Source organism: Diabrotica virgifera, chromosome 3, assembly GCF_917563875.1.
Source record: "Diabrotica virgifera virgifera chromosome 3, PGI_DIABVI_V3a".
NCBI lineage: Eukaryota > Metazoa > Arthropoda > Insecta > Coleoptera > Chrysomelidae > Diabrotica > Diabrotica virgifera.
The window spans coordinates 33,051,679-33,072,673 of NC_065445.1; the positions used below are offsets into that span (position 1 = coordinate 33,051,679).

At 34.6% G+C, this 20,995-nt stretch overlaps 1 protein-coding gene across 2 annotated transcripts in view; it reads left to right on the plus strand.

Annotated features, from left to right (window-relative positions):
• LOC114329828 (zinc finger protein ubi-d4 B) overlaps positions 1–20,995 on the plus strand; it is a 73,629-nt gene that overhangs the window by 19,840 nt on the left and 32,794 nt on the right. Inside the window, exons 5-6 of one of the 2 annotated variants that reach the window (XM_028279078.2) lie at positions 10,114–10,455; positions 18,642–19,031. In XM_028279078.2, the coding sequence (XP_028134879.2) occupies positions 10,114–10,455; positions 18,642–19,031 (732 nt within the window). The remainder of the gene's footprint in view (positions 1–10,113; positions 10,456–18,641; positions 19,032–20,995) is intronic. The other variant, XM_028279079.2, reaches the window with a different exon arrangement.

Here is a 20,995-nt window from a genome sequence, read left to right on the forward strand (position 1 = left end):
CTAATTCTGCTTTAAAAAATAATGACAGTTTGTTTTATAATCGTATGTCCGCAAACGCTTCGTTTGCGAGATACGGGATATTGAATTTTTTCTTACAAACTGACGATTTATTTATTGCTTTAAAACCGATTGAGATATGCAAATGAAATTTGGTGGGTTTTAAGACTTAGTTATTGCACATTTTTTGACATACAATTAAGAATTTTATATTCACCATTGGCGTGCATACGGGTAATATGATCGGTCATATTACCCGTATGCACGCCAATAGTGAATATAAAATTCTTGATTGCAAGTAAAAAAATTCGCAATAACTATCTCTTAGAACCTACCACATCTCATTTGCATATCTCAACCGGTTTTAGGGAATAAAATAAATCGTCAGTTTTTAAAAAAAATTTCAACATCCCGTATCTCGTAAACGAAGCATTTGCGGACATAAGTTTATAAAGCAAACGGTCATTATCCCTTAAAGTTTGTCGCACTTATATACAAACAAGTTATACTGATGAAGAACATGACTAATTGTTAAAGTACATAACTTTTGTTTTATCCAACATAAGAAAGTGAATCAAAAAACAGAATGTTCAGAAAACCTGAGGCTATAGTCGGGAGTTAATTTCAGTATTTTATACAGGCTAGAATATTCCACAGGGTGTTGCGAACTTTGAGAAAAAAACACAGTTTGATTCGTACACCCTGTATTCAATGAAAATTTACCTGTTTAGCAAAAATATTATTACAGGGATATTGACAAAGAACAAGGCTATAACATACTCAAAAAATCACTTAAATCGGACAACAGGTTAAGGATATACGCGACATAAAAAATGAACCATTTTTTAGGGTGTCCGTTTTCTATGACGCGCAGTGTATTATACATTATTGTTTGTTTGAAGATATTGTTTTAGTTTTTAGTAGGTATATCTTTTAACTCATAATAAGGTGCTAGTTTTTTATGGAAGTATTTACATCAGTTAACCAGCAAAATAAGATACAATTGATATTACAATAAGTATAAGGCTCATGAACATACTATACAATTTGACAATTTCAACCTTTTTCCTATATTATTTTATATTCATACGAATACAGTAGTGTCAAGACTTCTTTGTTTTTTTTTTTAATGAGAAAACGTCTGTTATTTCTCTTTTCCCGATACTTTAATAGGGCTTTTCAACGATTCTCATTTGTTTCGAGCTTCCGTCATATGCATATGTTGTATAATCCGTGTATATTAATGTTATACATGGATTATATGACATATGACAAGCTCGAAACAAATGAGAATTGTTGAAAAGCCCTATTGTTTGACATATATATGTCCAGATAATTATAACTTTGTTTTACGAAATGTATTCTAATAATGTATTATTTCTTTGTTTGGTGGCGGCTTAAGTCCACGTCTTTCCCATATTTGTTTTTAAATAGCTGTTTCAAAATCTCTTTTGTTTTTTTTTTCTCCCACTATTTTTCTTGTGTGGAGCAATAATGTATAATGAGAATGCTCCAAAGCCGTATTTTCTATTGTACAACGAAGGTTTAACAACTTGCAATCAAAATACAAAATATATCAATACAAAAGATGCAGACGTGCATTTGCCTGCTAACACGTCAATTGGACAATCGACAATTGGAAAAAGGTTTCTTTACGGATGAGTATAAAATATACATTCATGGAAAAGATGTTCGAGATGAGATCTATATATAAATGGTTGGAGAACTGATCACACTGGGTTGCTCTTGGTGGTGGCTCAGTAATATTTTGGGCAGAGATTTCTTTTAATGTACCTATAATATGTTACCGGTCAAACCCGATTTCAGGACAAACTAGTTTGGCCTAGGCCAAACTAGTTTATTCTGATATTAATACCGACACTGCAGGATAAACGAGTAAGTCCTTTATAATATACTGACAATGTCAAAATAAATAGATAAACTAAGGGCCGGTTGTTCGAACGCTAATCAACAATGATCACTATCAAATATTTAATTACTGTCACGACTGTCAATGTCAACTTTGGTTGGGTTGCTGAAAACATAATTGATTATAATTATGAGATCAGTTAATCAATTAACATAACAATTATTAACATAATTGATTAAGTAATTTCATAATTGTAATCAATAATTATGTTTTCAGCAACCCAATCAAAGTTGGCATTGACAGTTGTGACAGTAATTAAATATTTGATAATGATCATTTTTTGATTAGCGTTCGAACAACCGGCCCTGAATAAAACACTCTGTAATTATTGGAAAATAATAATTTTTAGTAAAAAAAGATGACTCGTCGTTACTAATACTAACAATAAATTAATGAACAATTATTGGTAAGACAAACAATCATATTATAAAAAATAATCTGCGTTTTTATAAATAAGTAATAATAATTATTATTATACCTCAATTATAAACATTATTTATTTTTCCATGAAGTGTTTTGGTGGCTCTTAGCATTGCTGATTATCATTGCCTTCTTGATTTTGCATCTGTTTGTGGAACAGTTTTTGTTGCAGCTACATTTGACAAAACCTTGTCCTGATCAAACTGAACCTCTATTAGCTACAACCCTAAACGATATTTCAATGCCTTAGTTTATATCTACTACCTCTAAAAAAGTTTGATGGCAAATGTCCAATTCTGATCTGAAAACAATTAAAAACCTTTTAGAGACATTAATACCCCAAAAAGTTAGATGAATTATCTCTAAAATATCAATAAGGGTTGCAGCTCCGAGAGATTCAGTTGGATCGGACAAGGTTTCGTCAAATACAGCTGGAACAAAAGCTGTTGCATAAACAGATGCAAGTGCAACAAGGCAATTATACTCCTCAATTCTAAGTGTCACCAAAACACTTCATGTAAAAATAAATAATAAATTTTATAATTGAAGTATAATTATTATTGCTTGTATAAAAAAACAGGTATTATCTTTTATAATATGATTGTTTATATTACCAATTATCCATTAGTTTTAACGCCGATTCGTTATTGTTTTAATAAAAATGATTATTTTCCAATTACATGAGTATTTTATTCAGTTTATCTATTTATTTTGGCTTTGTACGCATATTTTAATCTTTATACGAGGTCGTACTATTAGTGGGTCACGCAGTATCGCTATTAATATCAGAATAAACTAATTTTGCCTAGGACAAACTAGTAAATCCTATCGCGTTTAAGACAAACTAGTTTGGCCTAGGCCAAACTAGTTTATCCTAACGCGTTCAGGACAAACTAGTTTGGCCTAGGCCAATCTAGTTTGTCCTGAAATCCGGTTTGGCCGGTAACATACACACCAATCCCGTCTTAATTTAGACGGGCGCATCAACACAACAGGCAGATACATAACTGAGATCATACATCAGGTGATGCCATATGCTGGGTTCATTGGCAATGGTTTTCTGCTAATGCAAGGTAATGCGATACTTCCCACAGCAATGATTATAACATTAATTATCTTGAACATGTTGGTTTCCAAATATTTATTGGCATGCTCAAAGTCCTGACCTTAATCATATTGAGGCCTTCTCAAATGGCGTGTAAGACGTCATATTATATACCCTCTCAACAACATATGGGCCATTCAACGAATATTCGCTGTGTGACAAATCTTTCAACTTTCTTAACATATACTTATTTCTTAAATAATTCATATTGTTAATTGAAATTGTCAAATTCACGTATATTTCATACCTACTGTCATTGAAGAAAATGGGATTTCGCAAATGATGTGCTATACATTGTAAAAATTATTTGTTGGTCCACAATATTGATATGATATGCAATTATTAAAGTGAATTTAATTAATGGTATTTTGCTTGTAGTGCAATGTTTACCTTTTAATAACATAACCTCAATCTTACCTTTTCTTTTTATTCTTTTTTGGCCCATGGCCATATCTATCTAGTAACAATTATCTAGTAACCAGAACTAATATAATCGGCCAATATAATTAAAAGTGCTAAAAATGTTGCCGAGCTATGAAACCAGGTGTTGCTCTTCCGAACTTGCACAGTCCCAATACGACCCTCTTGGATTATCTCGACAACGAACATTTTACTGTGCAACATAAGAAGTACGAAAGTAAATGGCTCTAATAATTATTCCAATAAACAAAAATGTAATTTTCAATTTACTTTCGTTCTTCATATTTTGCACAGTAAAATATTCGTTGTCGGGATAATCCAAGAGAGTCGTATATTCGTTGAATGACCCATATGAAGGGCTTTGAATGACTTTAAATGAGGAATGGACCCCTTTTCCCCAAATAATGAGTGTCTACCAGAACGATGACAACACACATTGAGGCTCCAGAAGACATATTATATTTCACGCATATATAAAGAACTTTGCTAAAAAAGCCTTGCTAAAATTTGACTTAACTTTTTCTATTATTGTAATATCGCTAGCACCAATAATCACAGAATAAACGAAAGAAACTAATAAAAATCTCGTAAACATACACGAACTACAGTCAGCCAGTGTTTACTGTAGACTGAGACTGAAAATAACGACTTTTTCTAGGTTATACCCAAGCGAAGACGGTACACTACTGAGTTATTTCATCCCAATACATTTTAGAGCCGCGTTTAAAGCGATGCAGTATTTTTTTAAATATTGTTGGGATCTATGTGACCCCGCATTATTGAAAGGGTTAATATACTCTTGTAATGTTCATATTTTTAATTTGTTACAATGTTTAGTTAGTCTATGTATAAACATTTTTATTTTTTAACATTTCGGTTCGGGTTCAAATCACCAGGCGCTTGGGTTCTGTTTCTTTTGTTCATCGCGTCACTATTTCTGGTTTCCCCAAAAGCTGGTGTTCGTTCGAGCATACCTGAAAAATTTTCTTTGAATATACCTACAACAAAATTATATTTCGGTTCCAGTCCCTAGTAATTTAAAAAACTTTAAAATGAAAATCTTCTGCCTAATATACTAATGTATCTCTAAATAGCAATATTTTTATACAATGCTTTTTGATTTCTGTAGAACTAATACAGATTTTTATTGTTGATAAAGTTTTATCTACTTCCAGGTTTTTGTTAAGGATTGAAATAAACGTAATGCATTGGTGAAAACGGTTGAGTTTATTATTCACAATGATTGTATACAGCTTTATTAAAGAAAAATCTTAAGTTTTTACAAATCCTTTGTTAAGCTGCTATTAAATTAGCAATCATTACATTCCTAGAAGTTAAAATGTGTTATGTATTCAGCTGATATTTAAAACCGTGACAATGTAGGAAGAATTGCGAAATGGTCGAGATTCATGTAGACGAAAAGTGTTTTATTGGATTTTAATATGATTTGAATAGACGTATTGGTAAATAAATACCGGGAATAGAAAGAGTGAAGGTTTTGACATGGGAATAAACAATGATCAAGAAAATAATGTGATTGACTTTGCAGTGGCATGGGATTTGTCTGTGATTAAATTAACTTCAATTCAATTCCTTCAAGCAAAATGCATTGGGGTTGCTCGTATCTGTTTTGATTTCTCATTATATGTCCCAAGTACTATCCGTTGCAAGATAATTCGGATGGAATTCCCCAGATTAAGAGACTGGGCCAATATCAAGCACAAAATGACTGTACTCCCTCAATGCTGTAACGAATAGTCACCCTTAGTCTTTCTTTATATTAAGTTCAATTTTATTAAATTAAATTAAATTAACATTAAGATTAAATCCCAAATATCTTGCAACGAATAGTACCTACTGCAGCTTATGGACTTTCATGATGTTGACTAAATCTGCGTTTGTGTTCATCCTCCGTAGCACTTCTTCATTGGTGACTGTCTGTCCATGGTATCTTCAGGAGCCTTCTGTACAACCATAGCTCAGAAGCCTGAAGTTTTGATATAGTTTCCGCCTTCAATGTCCATGTTTCTACTCCGTATAGAAGCACTGAGTACACGTAACGTTTAAGAAGCCTTATTTTTGTTTCTAGGGTGAGGGCATGGATCTTCAACACAGAGTCCATAGTCAAAAATACACAATTTGTCTCTCCGATGCGACTCTCACAGACGCCACCTGCAAGAAAATTGAGGCTTTTGAGATGTGGCTTTATCGTCGAATCCTGAAGATATCTTATACCGACCACATTACTAATGAGGGTGTTTTGCTGAGAATGCAAAAAGAAAAAGAGCTGTTAATCAAAATAAAAACAGCCAAAATCGAATACCTCGGTCACATCATGAGGAACAGTGAAAGATATGGACTGCTGCAACTTGTCTTGCAGGGAAAAGTAGAGGGAAAGCGAGGACCAGGAAGGCGAAGGATTTCGTGGCTGAAAAATCTACGTACGTGGTTCAACACAACCACTACAAATATTTTCAGAGCAGCAGTGTGCAAAGTACAGATTGCCATGATGGTCGCCAACATCCGAAACGGATAGGCGCTACAAGAAGAAGAAGATGCGACATCGAATCTCTTGGGTATTGTTCCACGACTCATTGATTATAGTTCCCAAGTAGTTGCATTGTGAGACACATTCAATTCTCATTGGGTTCACATACAGATTTGCTCCAGTTATGTTTTCCTTGCTGCTGATCATTAGCTTGTGTTTGCTGGTGTTTATATCTAGTCCATATGTTCTACTTGTTTCCGTTATTTTGTTTATTAAGTTTTGCAGCCCTTCTATGGTATTGGAAAACACTATTGTATCATCTCCATACCGCAGGTTACTGAGCGTGACTCCATATATTGAGATGTGCCTCTTCAAAAATATGCTCTGAGTACAGATTGAATATCAGCGGTGAAATTATGCACCCCTGTCTCACTCCCCCTTTTTTTGACCTGATCTGTATATTCTCCATCTATTCGGGGCACCGCTGATTGATTCCAATATAGGTTAGCTATTGTTTTTAGGTCTCTTCCGTCAATCCCTGTCCTCTTCAGCACTTCCATTATTTGTTCATGCCCGACTCTATCGAAAGCCTTCTTGTAGTCAATCAGGCATGCAAAAACATCACAGCTGATATTTCTACATTTCTGAAACAACACCTGCACGCTAAATAAAGCCTCCCTCGTACCAACGGCGTTCACAACTCCAAACTGATTGGGCGCAATTTGTTCCTCGCATTTCCGGTAAATTTTTTTGTGGATGACTTTTAAAAACAGCTTCAGCAGATGACTCATTAGGCTTGTGATGCTATAGTCTTTACAAACTTCCTCCTGGTTTTTTGGGCAATGGTACGAACTCAGATTTAAGCCACTCTGCTGTATTTTTGTACTCTCTGTGATTAATACATTCTTTATGAAGACTGAAGACTAGTATGTTACATATTGTATGGGAAGGGAAATAGGTCTGGATCCCGCGTATGAAAAAAAAGTTGATTAATAGCAAGCTGAAAATTTGTTAATAGCTTAAGGGTGTCTAGTCGGATAAACTTTGATATATGGGAACACTGTAATAGGAGCAGTTTTAATTGTGGAACAGGTTAAAAATTTGGAACGGTCAGACCACGAAAACGGCACATTTATTTTGTCCGACAGAACAGACTTAAACTCTCAGAACAGAGATTAAACTCTCATGCAAAAATCAGACTGCTATTTATCACCTGTCATAATTCCTGTCATTTGACATATTCTACATGTTCCACTCATTAAAACGCCCATTTGGTGATAAACAGCAGTCTGATTTTTGCGTGAGAGTTTAATCTCTGTTCGGAGAGTTTAAGTCTGTACTGTCGGACAAAATACATGTGCCGTTTTCGTGGTCTGACCGTTCCAAATTTTTAACCTGTTCCACAATTAAAACTTCCCCTGTTCCAGTGTTCCCATATATCAAAGTTTGTCCGACTAGACACCCTTAAGCTATTAACAAATTTTCAGCTTGCTATTAATCAACTTTTTTTTCATACGCGGGATCCAGACCTAAAAGTCAAATTGATTTTTTGCTCTGTAAAAGAACTGCAAAGTGATAAAGGGTGAGTGTGTGGGGCACTAAGAAAGGAAAACAAGTAGGGCACCAGAAAGTAAAGTGGTGAAAATCAAAAGATAAGGATTTGGCAAGAGTGTATACTTAAGAGTAAAGCGATGGAAGAGCTTGAGGATACAGTCAATGACTGGTGGGAAGCCAACAGCAAAATTGTGGTACAAATGGGAGATAAAGTGCTAGGAAAAACATATAATAAAGGACCTCGTAGGGACAAAATCCCTGTCCTCTTCAGCACTTCCATCATTTGTTCATGCCCGACTCTATCGAAAGCCTTCTTGTAGTCAATCAGGCATGCAAAAACATCACAGCTGATATTTCTACATTTCTGAAACAACACCTGCACACTAAATAAAGCATCCCTCGTACCAACGGCGTTCACAAATCTAAACTGATTGGGTGTGCGTAATTTGTTAGTCACATTTCCGGTAAATTTTTTTTTTATGGATGACTTTTAAAAACAGCTTCAGTAGATGGCTCATTAGGCTTGTGGTGCTATAGTGTTCACAAACTTTACCTCCTGTTTTTTTGGACAATGGTACGAACTCAGATTTAAACCACTCTGCTGGTATTTTTCTACTCTCTGTGATTAATACATTCTTTATGAAGACTGAAGACCAGTATGTTACATATAGTAGCTGAGAAGGGAAAGTCAAATTGATTTTATGCTGTGTAAAAGAACTGTAAACTGATAAAGGATCAGTGTGTAGGGCAATAAGAAAGGAAAATAACTAGGACACCAGAAAGTAAAGTGGTAGAAATCAAAGGATAAGGATTTGGCAAGAGTGTTTAAGAGTAAAGCACTGGAAGAGCTTGAGGATACGGTCAGTGACTAGTGGGAAGCCAACATCAAAATTTTGGTACAAATGGGAGATGGAGTGCTCGGGAAAACATCTGGTAAATGACCTCCTAGGGACGAAGAAACTTAGTAGTGGGATGATGAAGTGCAAAAGAAGGTTAGAGAAAAGAGAGAGGCTAGAAAAAGTATGATAGGTCTAAAACATAGCAAGATAAGGGAATATACAATGTAGCAAAGAAGGAAGCAAAGTGCGCTGTGGCTACTGCTAAGGAAAGATTGTCTGCACAGCTGTATGCGTAGTTGAAAACATCCAAGGGGATTAAAAGGTTATACAGCATTGCTAAGTCAAGGGACAAGTGATCAAAGGACTTGACTCATGTATGGCAGATTAATAGTGCAGATGGAACAGTGTTTAGAACCGATGTTGAAATAAAGCAAAGGAATACTTTAGAAATTTGCCAAACGAAGAAGACCAGAGGAGAGATAGAGGATAGAATGCGGGATCTCAAATGAGAATGTAATACATACCGGTGATAGCGAGAGACTAGGTTGTCGAGGTGTTAAATAGGTTGAAGACTAGTAAGTCAGTGGAACCTGATGGAATACATGCGGAGCATTGTAAAGCTACGGGAGAGGAAGGCATAATACTATAAAATTATATTAAAATAATTCAATAAATTTATGCTTGCTCCTAACGCCACTTTCCAACGTATCAACAAAGCATACGTTGTTTACTTCTGAATAACCTGCTAACTGCTAAGGTTATCAAATATTAATAAAATATACATAAGTATCATATGATAGTAAATTTAATTAGTATATAAAATATAAAACATGTTTAAAAATAAAACTTAAGAAAGAAATTTGAGTTGAAAGAAATTTATTAACAACTATCGTTAAAAAAATTAGTAAATATATATAGGTTTTATAATTAAATGAACTGTTTACATTTGTATAACGAACTCCCCTTGTTGAGTAAATTGATCGGCGTTTTGTTGATTGTTTGTGTGAATTTATTTTATTGTTTGATACTTGTTTGGGATAATAATCCCATTGAAATAGAATTATTTTTATGATAATCACCATTGCATAAATTGTGTAAAATAATTTGGTATCTATAGTATTTCCTAGTTTTAATTTAAAGACTGTCAATCATTGTAAAAATAAACCAACCTAGTTAGGTTCCTATTAAAAAAAAATACATCCTTTTGTAATTTGTCTAGAACACAAATTACGATATTTAAATTACTTTACTCCAAGAAGATTATCATTTTAAAGCGAACAAAATTGATTGTGAAGAGCTCATTTATACTAAACTTAAAATCTATTGAGATGGAATCGGAAATTATTTTGCAAAATTTCAGTGTGCGGTGCGCGGTACAAGACGAGGCCAGGGCTGACTTACCACTATGGCCACTCACACAAAGAAGGCGCAAGCGACGAGAACTCTCGCGACAGCAACGCCCCCACTCCCTCTGCTCAGGTCGGCGGCGCTGTAAGTTCGGCTTTTCCCAGCCTCCAACCGGGGCCCAACCAAACGACTCAAGTGGTGCCGCCTCAAACCGCGGGCGGCGCCGCTACAGGAGGCTCGGTCGCTTCCAATGTGGGAGGGGGGCTAGGAGACGGCAGTGCCAGCGCGGCCAGCAGAAACGACCAAGGACAAGTCTATCAAGATAGTTACGTTTCCTTTTTGAACCAGACACCCGGTACTGCCTTTCAAATCTTTTACTTTCTTTTGGAGTGTATTTTGCATGCATGTGTAGTTGGAATGTACTGCCAGTAGTCTTTAATTATTTACAACAGTAATAATATCTTTTATTGAATGTCTCATAATATGTTCTTTTTTAAATAACGATATCACTACCCAAATACAAGGTGATTCAGTGAAACGGTACGATTTGGCAACGCTGCTGGCGATAATATAGAGGTGCCGCGGGATTGCGACGTAACGACGTTGTGAATCTAAAAAGAGGGAACTTTACTTATCATGAAGACGTTGTCGGGCGAACAACGCGCATTTGCTGTGAAAGCTTACTACAGAAAGGGTGAAAGTTTTGTGCGTGTACAACGAGCATTTCGTTTAGACTACCATTTGCCGCCCCGCGCTGCAGTTCCGTCTAACATGGCTATTAAGACAAGTTAGAAACTTTGAAAGTAGTGGTTTAACATCACAGAAAAGAGGTGGCAGTGTCAGAACTGCTCGCACACCACAGAATATTGAAGCGGTGCGAAATTCTGACACTGCCACCTCTTTTCTGTGATGTTAAACCACTACTTTCAAAGCTCCTAATCCAAGTCTTAATAGCCATGTTATTCGGAATTGCAGCGTGGAGCGGCAAATGGTAGTCTAAACGAAAAGCTCATTGTACACGCACAAAACTTTCACCATTTTTGTAATAAGCTTTCACAGCAAATGCGCGTTGTTCACCAGACCACGTCTCCATGATAACTATACTTCCCGTTCTCTAGATTCACAATGTTTACGTCGCAAGCACGCGGCATCTCTATTTTATCGTCAGCAGCGTTGCCAAATCGTACCGTTTCACTGAATCACCTTATATAATAGAACAATATACAGTGTGTCAATTTGAAAAGGTCCTCCCACAAAACCCTCTATAATTTTGTCAGTATAGAAAATCTAAAAATATGCAAAAACACATCAAATTTATTTGCGAGAGGACATTTTGTAGACCAGTTTTCAACTAAATTACACCAACCTTCTAGCGGGGGCGGACACAACCCCCAAAATCTTTAATAAAAAGGGGGGTTGAGTGACACCTCATTGTGAAGGTCCTGAAATTAATTACCTTTTCACAAATACCACATTATACATTATATTATTTTCAGTACTTTTTGAAAAATCTTGTCAGTACTACCAAAAAAATTTTGGAGTTCTGAACTCGATACTTAAGATCTTTACGGTTTTATTTGATTAAAAAAAAATACGCCAAAAATTCACAAAATACTCCAATACTCCAAAAAAACTTCAATCAGAAAAGAATTTTGGAGTTTTGAACTCGCTACTTAATATCTTTACGGTTTTACTTGATTTTTCTTGATACGCTTTTACTGGATAAGTACTGAAAAGAAATACAATACATGTGTTATTTTTGAAAAGGTAGTTGAGGGTAACATTTCGTAGATCAGTTTTCAACTAAATTAGATCAAGCCTCTAGCGGGGCGGACACAACCCCCAAAGTATATAATAGAAAGGAGGGTTGAGTGATACCTCATTTTAAAGGTAGCTTAATACCTTTTCAAAAATACACATATTTATTTTCAGTACTTTTGGAAAAATCAAGTAAAACCGTTAAAATAATTAAGCATCGAGTTCAGAACTCTAATTTTTTTTTGAGTAGTGAACTCCAAATTTTTTTGGACTATTGGAGTATCTTAAGTATTTTTTGTAGATTTTTTTGGAAAAATTAAATAAAATCATGAAGATATTAAGTATCGAGTTCAGAACTTCAAAATTTTTTTGGGGTAATGAGTCCAAGATTTTTCCAAAAGTACTGAAAATATTTAAAAGGTAGTTGAACGACCTTTAAAATGAGGTATCACTCAACCCACTTTCTATTAAAGATTTTGGGGTTTTATCAGTCCCCGCTACAGGGCTCCAGAGGGACAAAAAGGAATTTAGTCGAAAATTGGTCTACAAAATGCCCGCCTCAAAAATAAATTTGACGTGCTTTTGCAAATTTTTTGATTTTCTATGGGGACCAAATAATAGAGGGGGGCACCTTTTCAAATTAACACACTGTATATTCATAGAACTAATTTGTTCCCCGTGGTGATTACATATTGATATACAGAATATTCTTTTGATGTTCCACTTTTTTATCCGACAATTTATACATACTAAACAATACATTTTTAAGTATTGTGTTTATGTGGGATTAGCCACAGTTGATTACAATAACACAGTAATGACAATTGCATTTTTAACTAAAAATATTGGACGTTTCAATTTCACTCCGGAAATTGTTTTCAAAAAAGATTATTAAGAAAATAGTGTTTAAGGAGTATATAACCGTCAAGTTGTTGAGGAGGTTATGTATTATCAAAAAATTGAGGTGGACATCTTCAGCAATAGGGAACAATTGTATTGCATTTAATATCTGTGTCCATTCACGAATGTTTTTTAACCAAGAAACTAGTTTTCTTCCTACACTTCCACGGCCCTCTATTTTGTCTTTAAGGATCAGTTGTAATATTTTATATCGACTTCCCCTCACTATATGTTCCAGATAAGACATTTTCCGGGGTTTAACATGATAGCAATGTTTTAGAGGCTATAACTTCGTTTTTCAATACCATTTATACCAGCGGACAACTACCTAATGATTGGTCTAATTCACTGTTTATAGCTCTACCTAAGAAGACAACAGCAAAAACCTGTGCTGATTATAGAACCATTAGTTTGTTAAACCACTTATTGAAAATTTTTCTGAAAGTAATACATGGTCGTATCTACAATAAATGCGAGGAATACCTGGATGACACACAGTTTGGTTTCCCTAACGGGTTTGGAACGAGAGAGGCACTGTTTGGAATGAACGTACTTGCTCAAAGATGTCGAGATATATCTGAAGACATATACTAATGTTTTATTGACTTCCAAAAGGCATTGGCTTGGACGACAGAGATGTTCGAATAATTGCAAATTTATATTGGAATTAAACAACATCAGTTTTAGTAGATGGTGTGGAATCACAGGCTCTTAATATTAAAAGAGGAGTACGGCAAGGATGCCTCTTGTCACCCCTGCTTTTCAACGTTTACTCCGAAAGAATTTTCAGAAAAGCACTTTCTGAAAAACAAGAAGAAATACTTGTGAACGGTGAAGTCATCAATAATTTGCGATATACGGACTATACAGTACGCCTAGCTTCTAGTCAAGAAGATCTGCAAACACTACTTGATAGTGTCGTTGAGAGTTGTAAGGAGGCAGGTCTGGATCTGAACATACGGAAACCAAAATACTCGTTACCAAAAAGTAAACAACAGCATATAAAACCGTCTATATATGTAAATAATACCAAACTTGAGCAAGTTGATAAAATCGTTTACCTTGGACAGCAATTAAATTGAAACGCAGAAAGTCACGGCGAAATTAGATCTAGGATAGAGCAGGCTAGAGCCGCTTTTAGAAGGATGTCCAAGGTGTTATGTAACAGAGACCTAAAATTGGCATTGAGGATCTACCTACTTCGCTGCTACGTGTTCTCGGTCTTACTTTATGGTGTCGAGTCCTGAACTGTGAATAAAATCGATCTAAATCGCCTTGAGGCTTTGGAAATGTGGTGCTATAGAAGAATTTTAAAAGTTTCCTGGGTGGAGAAGATTCGAAACTCCACAATACTAGAACGTCTCAGCAAGACTACTGAGATCAGAAAAAGCATCAAGCAGAGAAAGCTGCGAGTATTTCGGACATGTAATGAGAGGTTCCAAATATAGGTTGCTACAAAATATCATGCAAGGAAAAATAGCAGGCAAACGCAGTCCAGGACGAAGAAGAACCTCATGGTTGAAGAACTTGTGAGATTGGTATGATGTTGATACAAGCATGCTATTTAGGGTGGCAGTTAATAAAATTAAGATGGCAATGATGGTAACCAACGTTCTGAAAGGACATGGTATATGAAGAAGAAGGTGTTTAACAGTCTTGAGCAGTACTCTATCTTTGTTGACCCTCCTTAGTACTTCTACAAGGCATAAATCTACCTAGTAGTACCTAGTAGTTTTTTGCCTTATGGTACATCAAATTCTAATTATTCTGTGTTTCTGCATTACGCTTTATACGCTTCTGTGTATGGGAATGTTAGTATTGTGTTTGTGTATTGTGTGTTGCATATGTATTGTGTATGATAGAAGACGTGCGTCTCAAATTTTCTCATCCGCTATGGTTAGTATATTCGTGTTGTTCACTTCTGCTCTAAGTATTGGCAACCAAAGCCTGCTGCGTTCTGCTGATGGGTTTGCTACATATTTTTCTTCATTTAGTAGGATGAGCACTGCTTTGATTTTCCTTTTTTTCATGTCTGTTTTCTTCGTGATTATTAACCCTTAAACGCCCAACCTTTTTTAGGTTCCATGTACGCCCAAGGGTGGGTAAAAAATGTCCACCTCAAAAATAGCTAATATATTTTTATTGAGAGTTGTTGGAAATGGATTAAACTAAAGAATCTTATGCTTAATAAACACAGCATCTTCTAAAATATTAATATAAATAATTTACAAACCTTACAACAAAATTACAATGTACATCAAAATTTACATACCAGTAAAAGCCAGTAACTCAAATTTGTCGATTTTCTCCACATTCTTCCTTTCAGCCTCCTCATTGGCGGATAATTATGTAGATAATGTAATTATACGTCGATAATTATATGGATTATCTTCCTACCAACGAGAAATTATATAAAAACATTTATTAACAAGTTTTACCAAGGGTGTACTTTTTATACCCGCCCATATTTACCTCAAGATGCTACTTTTATTTTCAAAAATATCGGTAGAACCAAATAACATTCGATAAAGGGCTGTCTTTTTAACAATAAATAATTAAAAAAAAAATTTTAAACGTAATAAATATGTTACAAGGGAATACGTATTAGGTGGACATTTTTTATCCACCCTTGGGCGTTTAAGGGTTAATGCATATTTCCATTGTACTCTGTGTTCTTTCTCCCAGGCATGTTTGCATATCTAGCACAGTTTCCATATTTAGCATAGAGATTTATTACATCCTTAAGTCTTAGTACACGAACACAGTGGAAGCGGTTTCCGCTTACGGTCAATCCGCGCGGACCCGCTTTTATACGTTTTCGAAATGAATGAACGTTTTTAAATGTACACGTACATAGATAAAGCAGGTTGGCGCGGGCAAACCGCTTTAACCCGCCTTGTCGCTTTTACTCGAATGAGAAATTAGTTTATTTCCGCTTATTATGGCGCGGGTTTAATGTTTGTACAATGAATAAGGAGGCATTGATTGCTGCCGTTTTTGAAAGACTCCCTATTTGGGACACGAAGGAGAACGATATTTCACTTTCTTTCATTATTTTAAGTTTTGAAATAGATGATGATATTCTCCATAAATTATTCTTTCGCAATTAAAAAAATGTGTATCAACTTTTTTCTTTTCAGTTTAGTCAAAACAGAATCAAAAGCAATCATATCGTCATCGGAAGACGAAATTTTGCTATAAGTTATAGACGCAACTGATAAATTTGAACGATTTTTCTCGCTTTTACCCGTGTGTTACCATTCACGCGCGCGACAACCGCTCCGATTCGCGCGGTTTGCCCATAAGCGGAAACCGCTTCCACTATGTTTGTCCCCTTACTCTGTCAAGTGCCTTCATTAAGTCAGTCAAACAGGAATACGCCTGTTTTCTTTTGGCATCTAGATTTGTCTTTGTCTGTCTGGCTATTCTCTCCATTTTAACCTCACTTTCCCTTCTCCTCCATTGTCTTACATTCATAGTTTTCAACATCAAATAAGAAATAGGAAGTTACATGATTGTTATTGAAGAATATTCTTGATTGAAAATATCTGTCAGATTTATAACACGCATTTCAAACATTTTTCTTTATCTACGGTTATCGAAAATTAAAAGAGAATATGAGACATTTAATTTCTGATTCTACTTATATTAAAAATATTCAGTACTATTTTTATAACAGCCAAATGCATGTTGAGCTAATATTTGAATTGAGTTATTAACAATACTTTTCATCAACAATTAGCAGATGTTTCTAGTTTCTACTAATATCATTTTCAAGATTAATACTTTTATTTTAAAATTGTAGAAATATTTTTGATGTTATAATTGATTATTATGTATATCTTTTGAGGATATTTTTTGAGATTATTTTTAAGTCACACACAGTTTCGCATATTACATAAAATAATATTTATTTTATAAAAAAAAATCTCAATAGAACATTTTACTTGTATTCTGATACATGTATATCCATACTTTTTTATGTTGATAATTTTATATATCCAATGATTTTATCTTTTGAAAAAAAAAACGATTTTCATTTTGTATCTTCAGAGGGCTGTAACTTTGTTTATGTGCACATTTGTACTAGTAAGTTTGGTTTAATCAAACTATTTTTGGTCCCTGAATATGTAATTTAGTTTATGACCTGTCTTTTTGTTACATTTCCCATTCAAAGGTTGCTGCAGTACATTTTTCAATTAATAGTATGAGTATTGTGTAAATGGGACCGCTGTTTAAATGAAGTATTAGTTTTAATTTTCTTTGACACCTACCCACACACATTTTTAAAGCAAAAAATATTACAATGGACCTAAGATTTTGTTAAAAAAATCGAATTTAAAATACATATAAATTAAATTTAAATTACTATATTATGTTATACTGTTTTCTGTATAGATTTTCAAACGTTATAAATTTTCATGGCAAACGATTCACTGTTTCCGATTTTAAATACATTTATAACAAGTTTTTGATTTAGGTATCTTTGAATTTGCGACGTTTTCCTTTTCTTTTCTGTCATATTTAACCTTGCTGTTATTTTTGTTATGTTCTTATGTTGTTTTGCTTTCATCTTTAATTCGTATAATTTCTACGATGGGTTTGTTATTATTTGTTTTATTAACGTTTCGCAATTACATACCTTATACATAATACAGACTTATTTGAGATTCTCTCTCTCTCCTATGGCGCCACAGCCCATGTCGGGCCCTGGCCTGCCCCAGCATTCGCCTCCAAGTATCTCTGTCTCTGGCTGCTCTTCTCAAGTTGCCCACGGCTTTCTTGGTCTTCCACCTCTTCCTTGGTCTTCCACCTCTTCCTTGGTCTTCATACTGGCCGACGTCCCACCATAGTGCCGCTAAGCGTTCTACTAGGTGTTCCGTCCATCTTGAGTGTGTGTGTATTTTTTTTAATTATGAAGGTCTTATACATCATGAATACATTCCAAGAACTCCGATAACATTTTAAACCTTTAAAAATATTACGTGACGCAGTGAGAAGAAAACTGTCCCATAGGTTATACATAACAACGTGCTGCATTTTTGTGTTTCGAAGACTGAGTATGCCGCTTGAAGATTAGCAATGTAACATAAAGACGATTCAAGCGAATGCTACGATTACCTTGAAGACCACCAAAAAAGTAAATTTCAGGTTTTTATGATAGACCGCATATTATTGAAAATCTCTTTAATAATAAGTTCTCGGCACAAATTCCATTTAAGTTTTTTGCTGCGTTTTAAACTTTTTTTCTCTCGCTAATTATCAAAATAATCCATTTTATGAATACAAGTTGTATTATTCTTGTTCTTCTCTCCTTTACGTGCCATCTTCGCGACGAAGGTTGGCAATCATCATTGCTATTCTAACTTTTGACACTACAGCCCGAAAGAGTTCAGTTGTCCTGTATCGAAACCATTTTCTGTTTCTCAACCAGAACATTTTTCGTCTACCTATGCTGAGCCTTCCTTGAGTCTTTCCCTGCATTATTAATTGTAGGAGTTCATATCTGTCACCACTTGTTAATGACCCAAATATTGTAGTTTTCTTATTTTGATGGAATCCTTTATCTCCCTGCTGTTCTCTATTGTTCTTAGTACTTCTTCGTTGGTTATTGAGACATTGTTTATTAAGCGTTCATATCTCCACACCATACAAAAGAACAAAAAATACATAACACTTTAGTACTCCTTTTCTAAGATTTAGACTGATGTCTCTACTACATTATTATTCTTGTTAGAAGTATTCAAATATATAAAATTGATTGATTTATTATCACATTAATTCTGTTAAATGTTAAATAATGAGGTCCAATAATATTTTTTGTTTCCAATATCCGATTAGCACTTTTTTTCTAAAAGTAAAAATTTATGTTTCCTACAATAGGTGGAAACCCAGCGGCACGTGGGCGCGGACGCGGGCCCACTCCAACGGGAACCCCTTCTCCTCAGGTGCCTCTATCCCCAGCCTCGGGCCAGAGCCCGGCACAGGTACCGCCGACATTACCGCCTAATTTACCTCCAGGACAACCGTCTCCTCCAGTGGACGAACCACAGATGCCTGTTTTGATGCCGGAGAAAGCGTTGGAAGATAAAGCTGCTGCTTCGAACGCTACTACTACTCCTGTAGATAGTCCTGCTCCTGCGGGAAGCGCTGAGGGAGGCAAAAAACCTTCGCCGAGTCCGTATTGCGACTTTTGCTTGGGCGATAACAGGGAGAATAAAAAGACGGGAACTCAAGAGGAGTTGGTGTCTTGCTCCGATTGTGGTAGATCAGGTAAGGAGAAATTGAATACGAAGGAAATTATAAATTATTGGTAGTTTAATATGCTTTACAAACTAAGAATTAATATTGTTTACCTATCATTGTAATACTCGTATTTTTTCGAAACAGTTTTCACCAAACTCAACTGACATACCTCTGATCCTTCCCTACTGTTACTATCACCTTCTTCAAGTGCCATCTCCGCGACGGAGGTCGGCAATCATCATAGCTATTCGGACTTCAGAGACTGATGTATCTCGGTCCAATTCTCTCAGGTTGCGCAGCCACGATATCCAATTTTCTTGTTTTGATCTTATTTAAGATTTCCATTTCTTTATTAATCTTTCTCAGAACCTCTTTGGGTGTGACGTGTTCTGTCCACGATTTTTTCATAATTGTTCTGTACACCCACAGCTCGAATGATTCTAGTTTTTTCATTGATACCGCTTTCAAGGTCCAAGCTTCCATTCCATAAAACAGAGTCGAGAAAACTTAGCACATAGCCAACCTAACACCTAACTCTTAGCTCCAACTTTAAATCTCTTGTGCAGTCTGTGCAGAATATTTTTCTCATTTTGTTAAATTATATAAATTATATAATACTATTACTAATAAATGTGAAATATCATTTACTATGTATTCTTCAAAATAAATTCAGCTCGTGACGAAAAAATAAAAAAACAGTCCCGTAATACAAATTATCATACTTTACTTGAAAGTAATTTCACAATTAAAAATTAAAAATTTATGTGTAACGATCTAAACGTGCTCGGCAGTAAGCAAAAACTGTTCTTTATTCGGCATCACGGCCAGATTCACTTCCTAGTGGGCTTTGTATACTATAAATAAAGTCCGGATTATAAGCATGACAGAAAGGTCAAAATAAGCGCTTATATAAGCAAAGTTTTTATGAAATAAGCAAGGTTCAAGAAAAAAAACCCTGTAAGTAAACATGGATATAATGATATAAATATGAATAAAGGACATTAACATTAAATTACATTTATTTTTAATTATCGTGTTATTAACAACAAATAAAAAATTACAAAAGTGTTAAACTATATGTTAAACTAAAATATAATTAAAAAAAAACGAAAAATAATTAACATATTAATATATTTTTTATTTATGGCCATTAGCATAAAAATAATTAAGAATAATATGTTTTTCAAAATTTTCTTGTAAAAACCTGTAATGTTTTGTTAATGTTAAATGATGTTTTCTAGCTGTAGACATATGTTTATACGTAGAAAAAGTTCTTTCAACGTCTACAGACGTGAGGCACAAATTAAAAATGAAAAGTATTTTACAATAATATAATAAATTTGGGCTGTCTCCAGACAAATATTAGTTTATTACATGGACAGGTATAACGATGGGTTTTCCCGTTTATCTCCTAATCCTAAGGGATTAAAATTCTTATGGTTTATTGAAGTATTAGAGTTTTCTAGCTCTGTATACTTCATAGAATTTTACTTAAGACAGGAAGAATAACTATGGTTTATCATAAGAAATAAAATAAACAAAGATAAGCAACATATCCTTAAAATAAGCATTTTTACTAAAAATCCTAATTATAAGTAAAAATAGCAAAAAAGCGAAATGCTTATAATCCGGACTTTAACTATAAATGTGATGTCCTACATTTATTATTGTTCTATTGTTACTATTTATGCTAATCTGCTTTTGTCCATTTTCTTACATTATTCCGTGATTTTCTTCTATTTGTCCTTCAGTCATGAAATCCTAAATTCACATATTTCCTATTTGATCTTTCCCTTTTTTCCTCAAAAGATTCCAAACACCGTTCCTACAGTTTCAGTTCCCCAGATAGAAAATCACATAATGATTGTTAATAACCATAAACAAGAAGAAACAATAAATCCAACCTTAAGATTTAAATAATTTTTCTTTTACAGCAAAAGTAATCAGTTGAATAGAACAGAAGGCTAGATTAGTAGTTAGCTTATATCGCC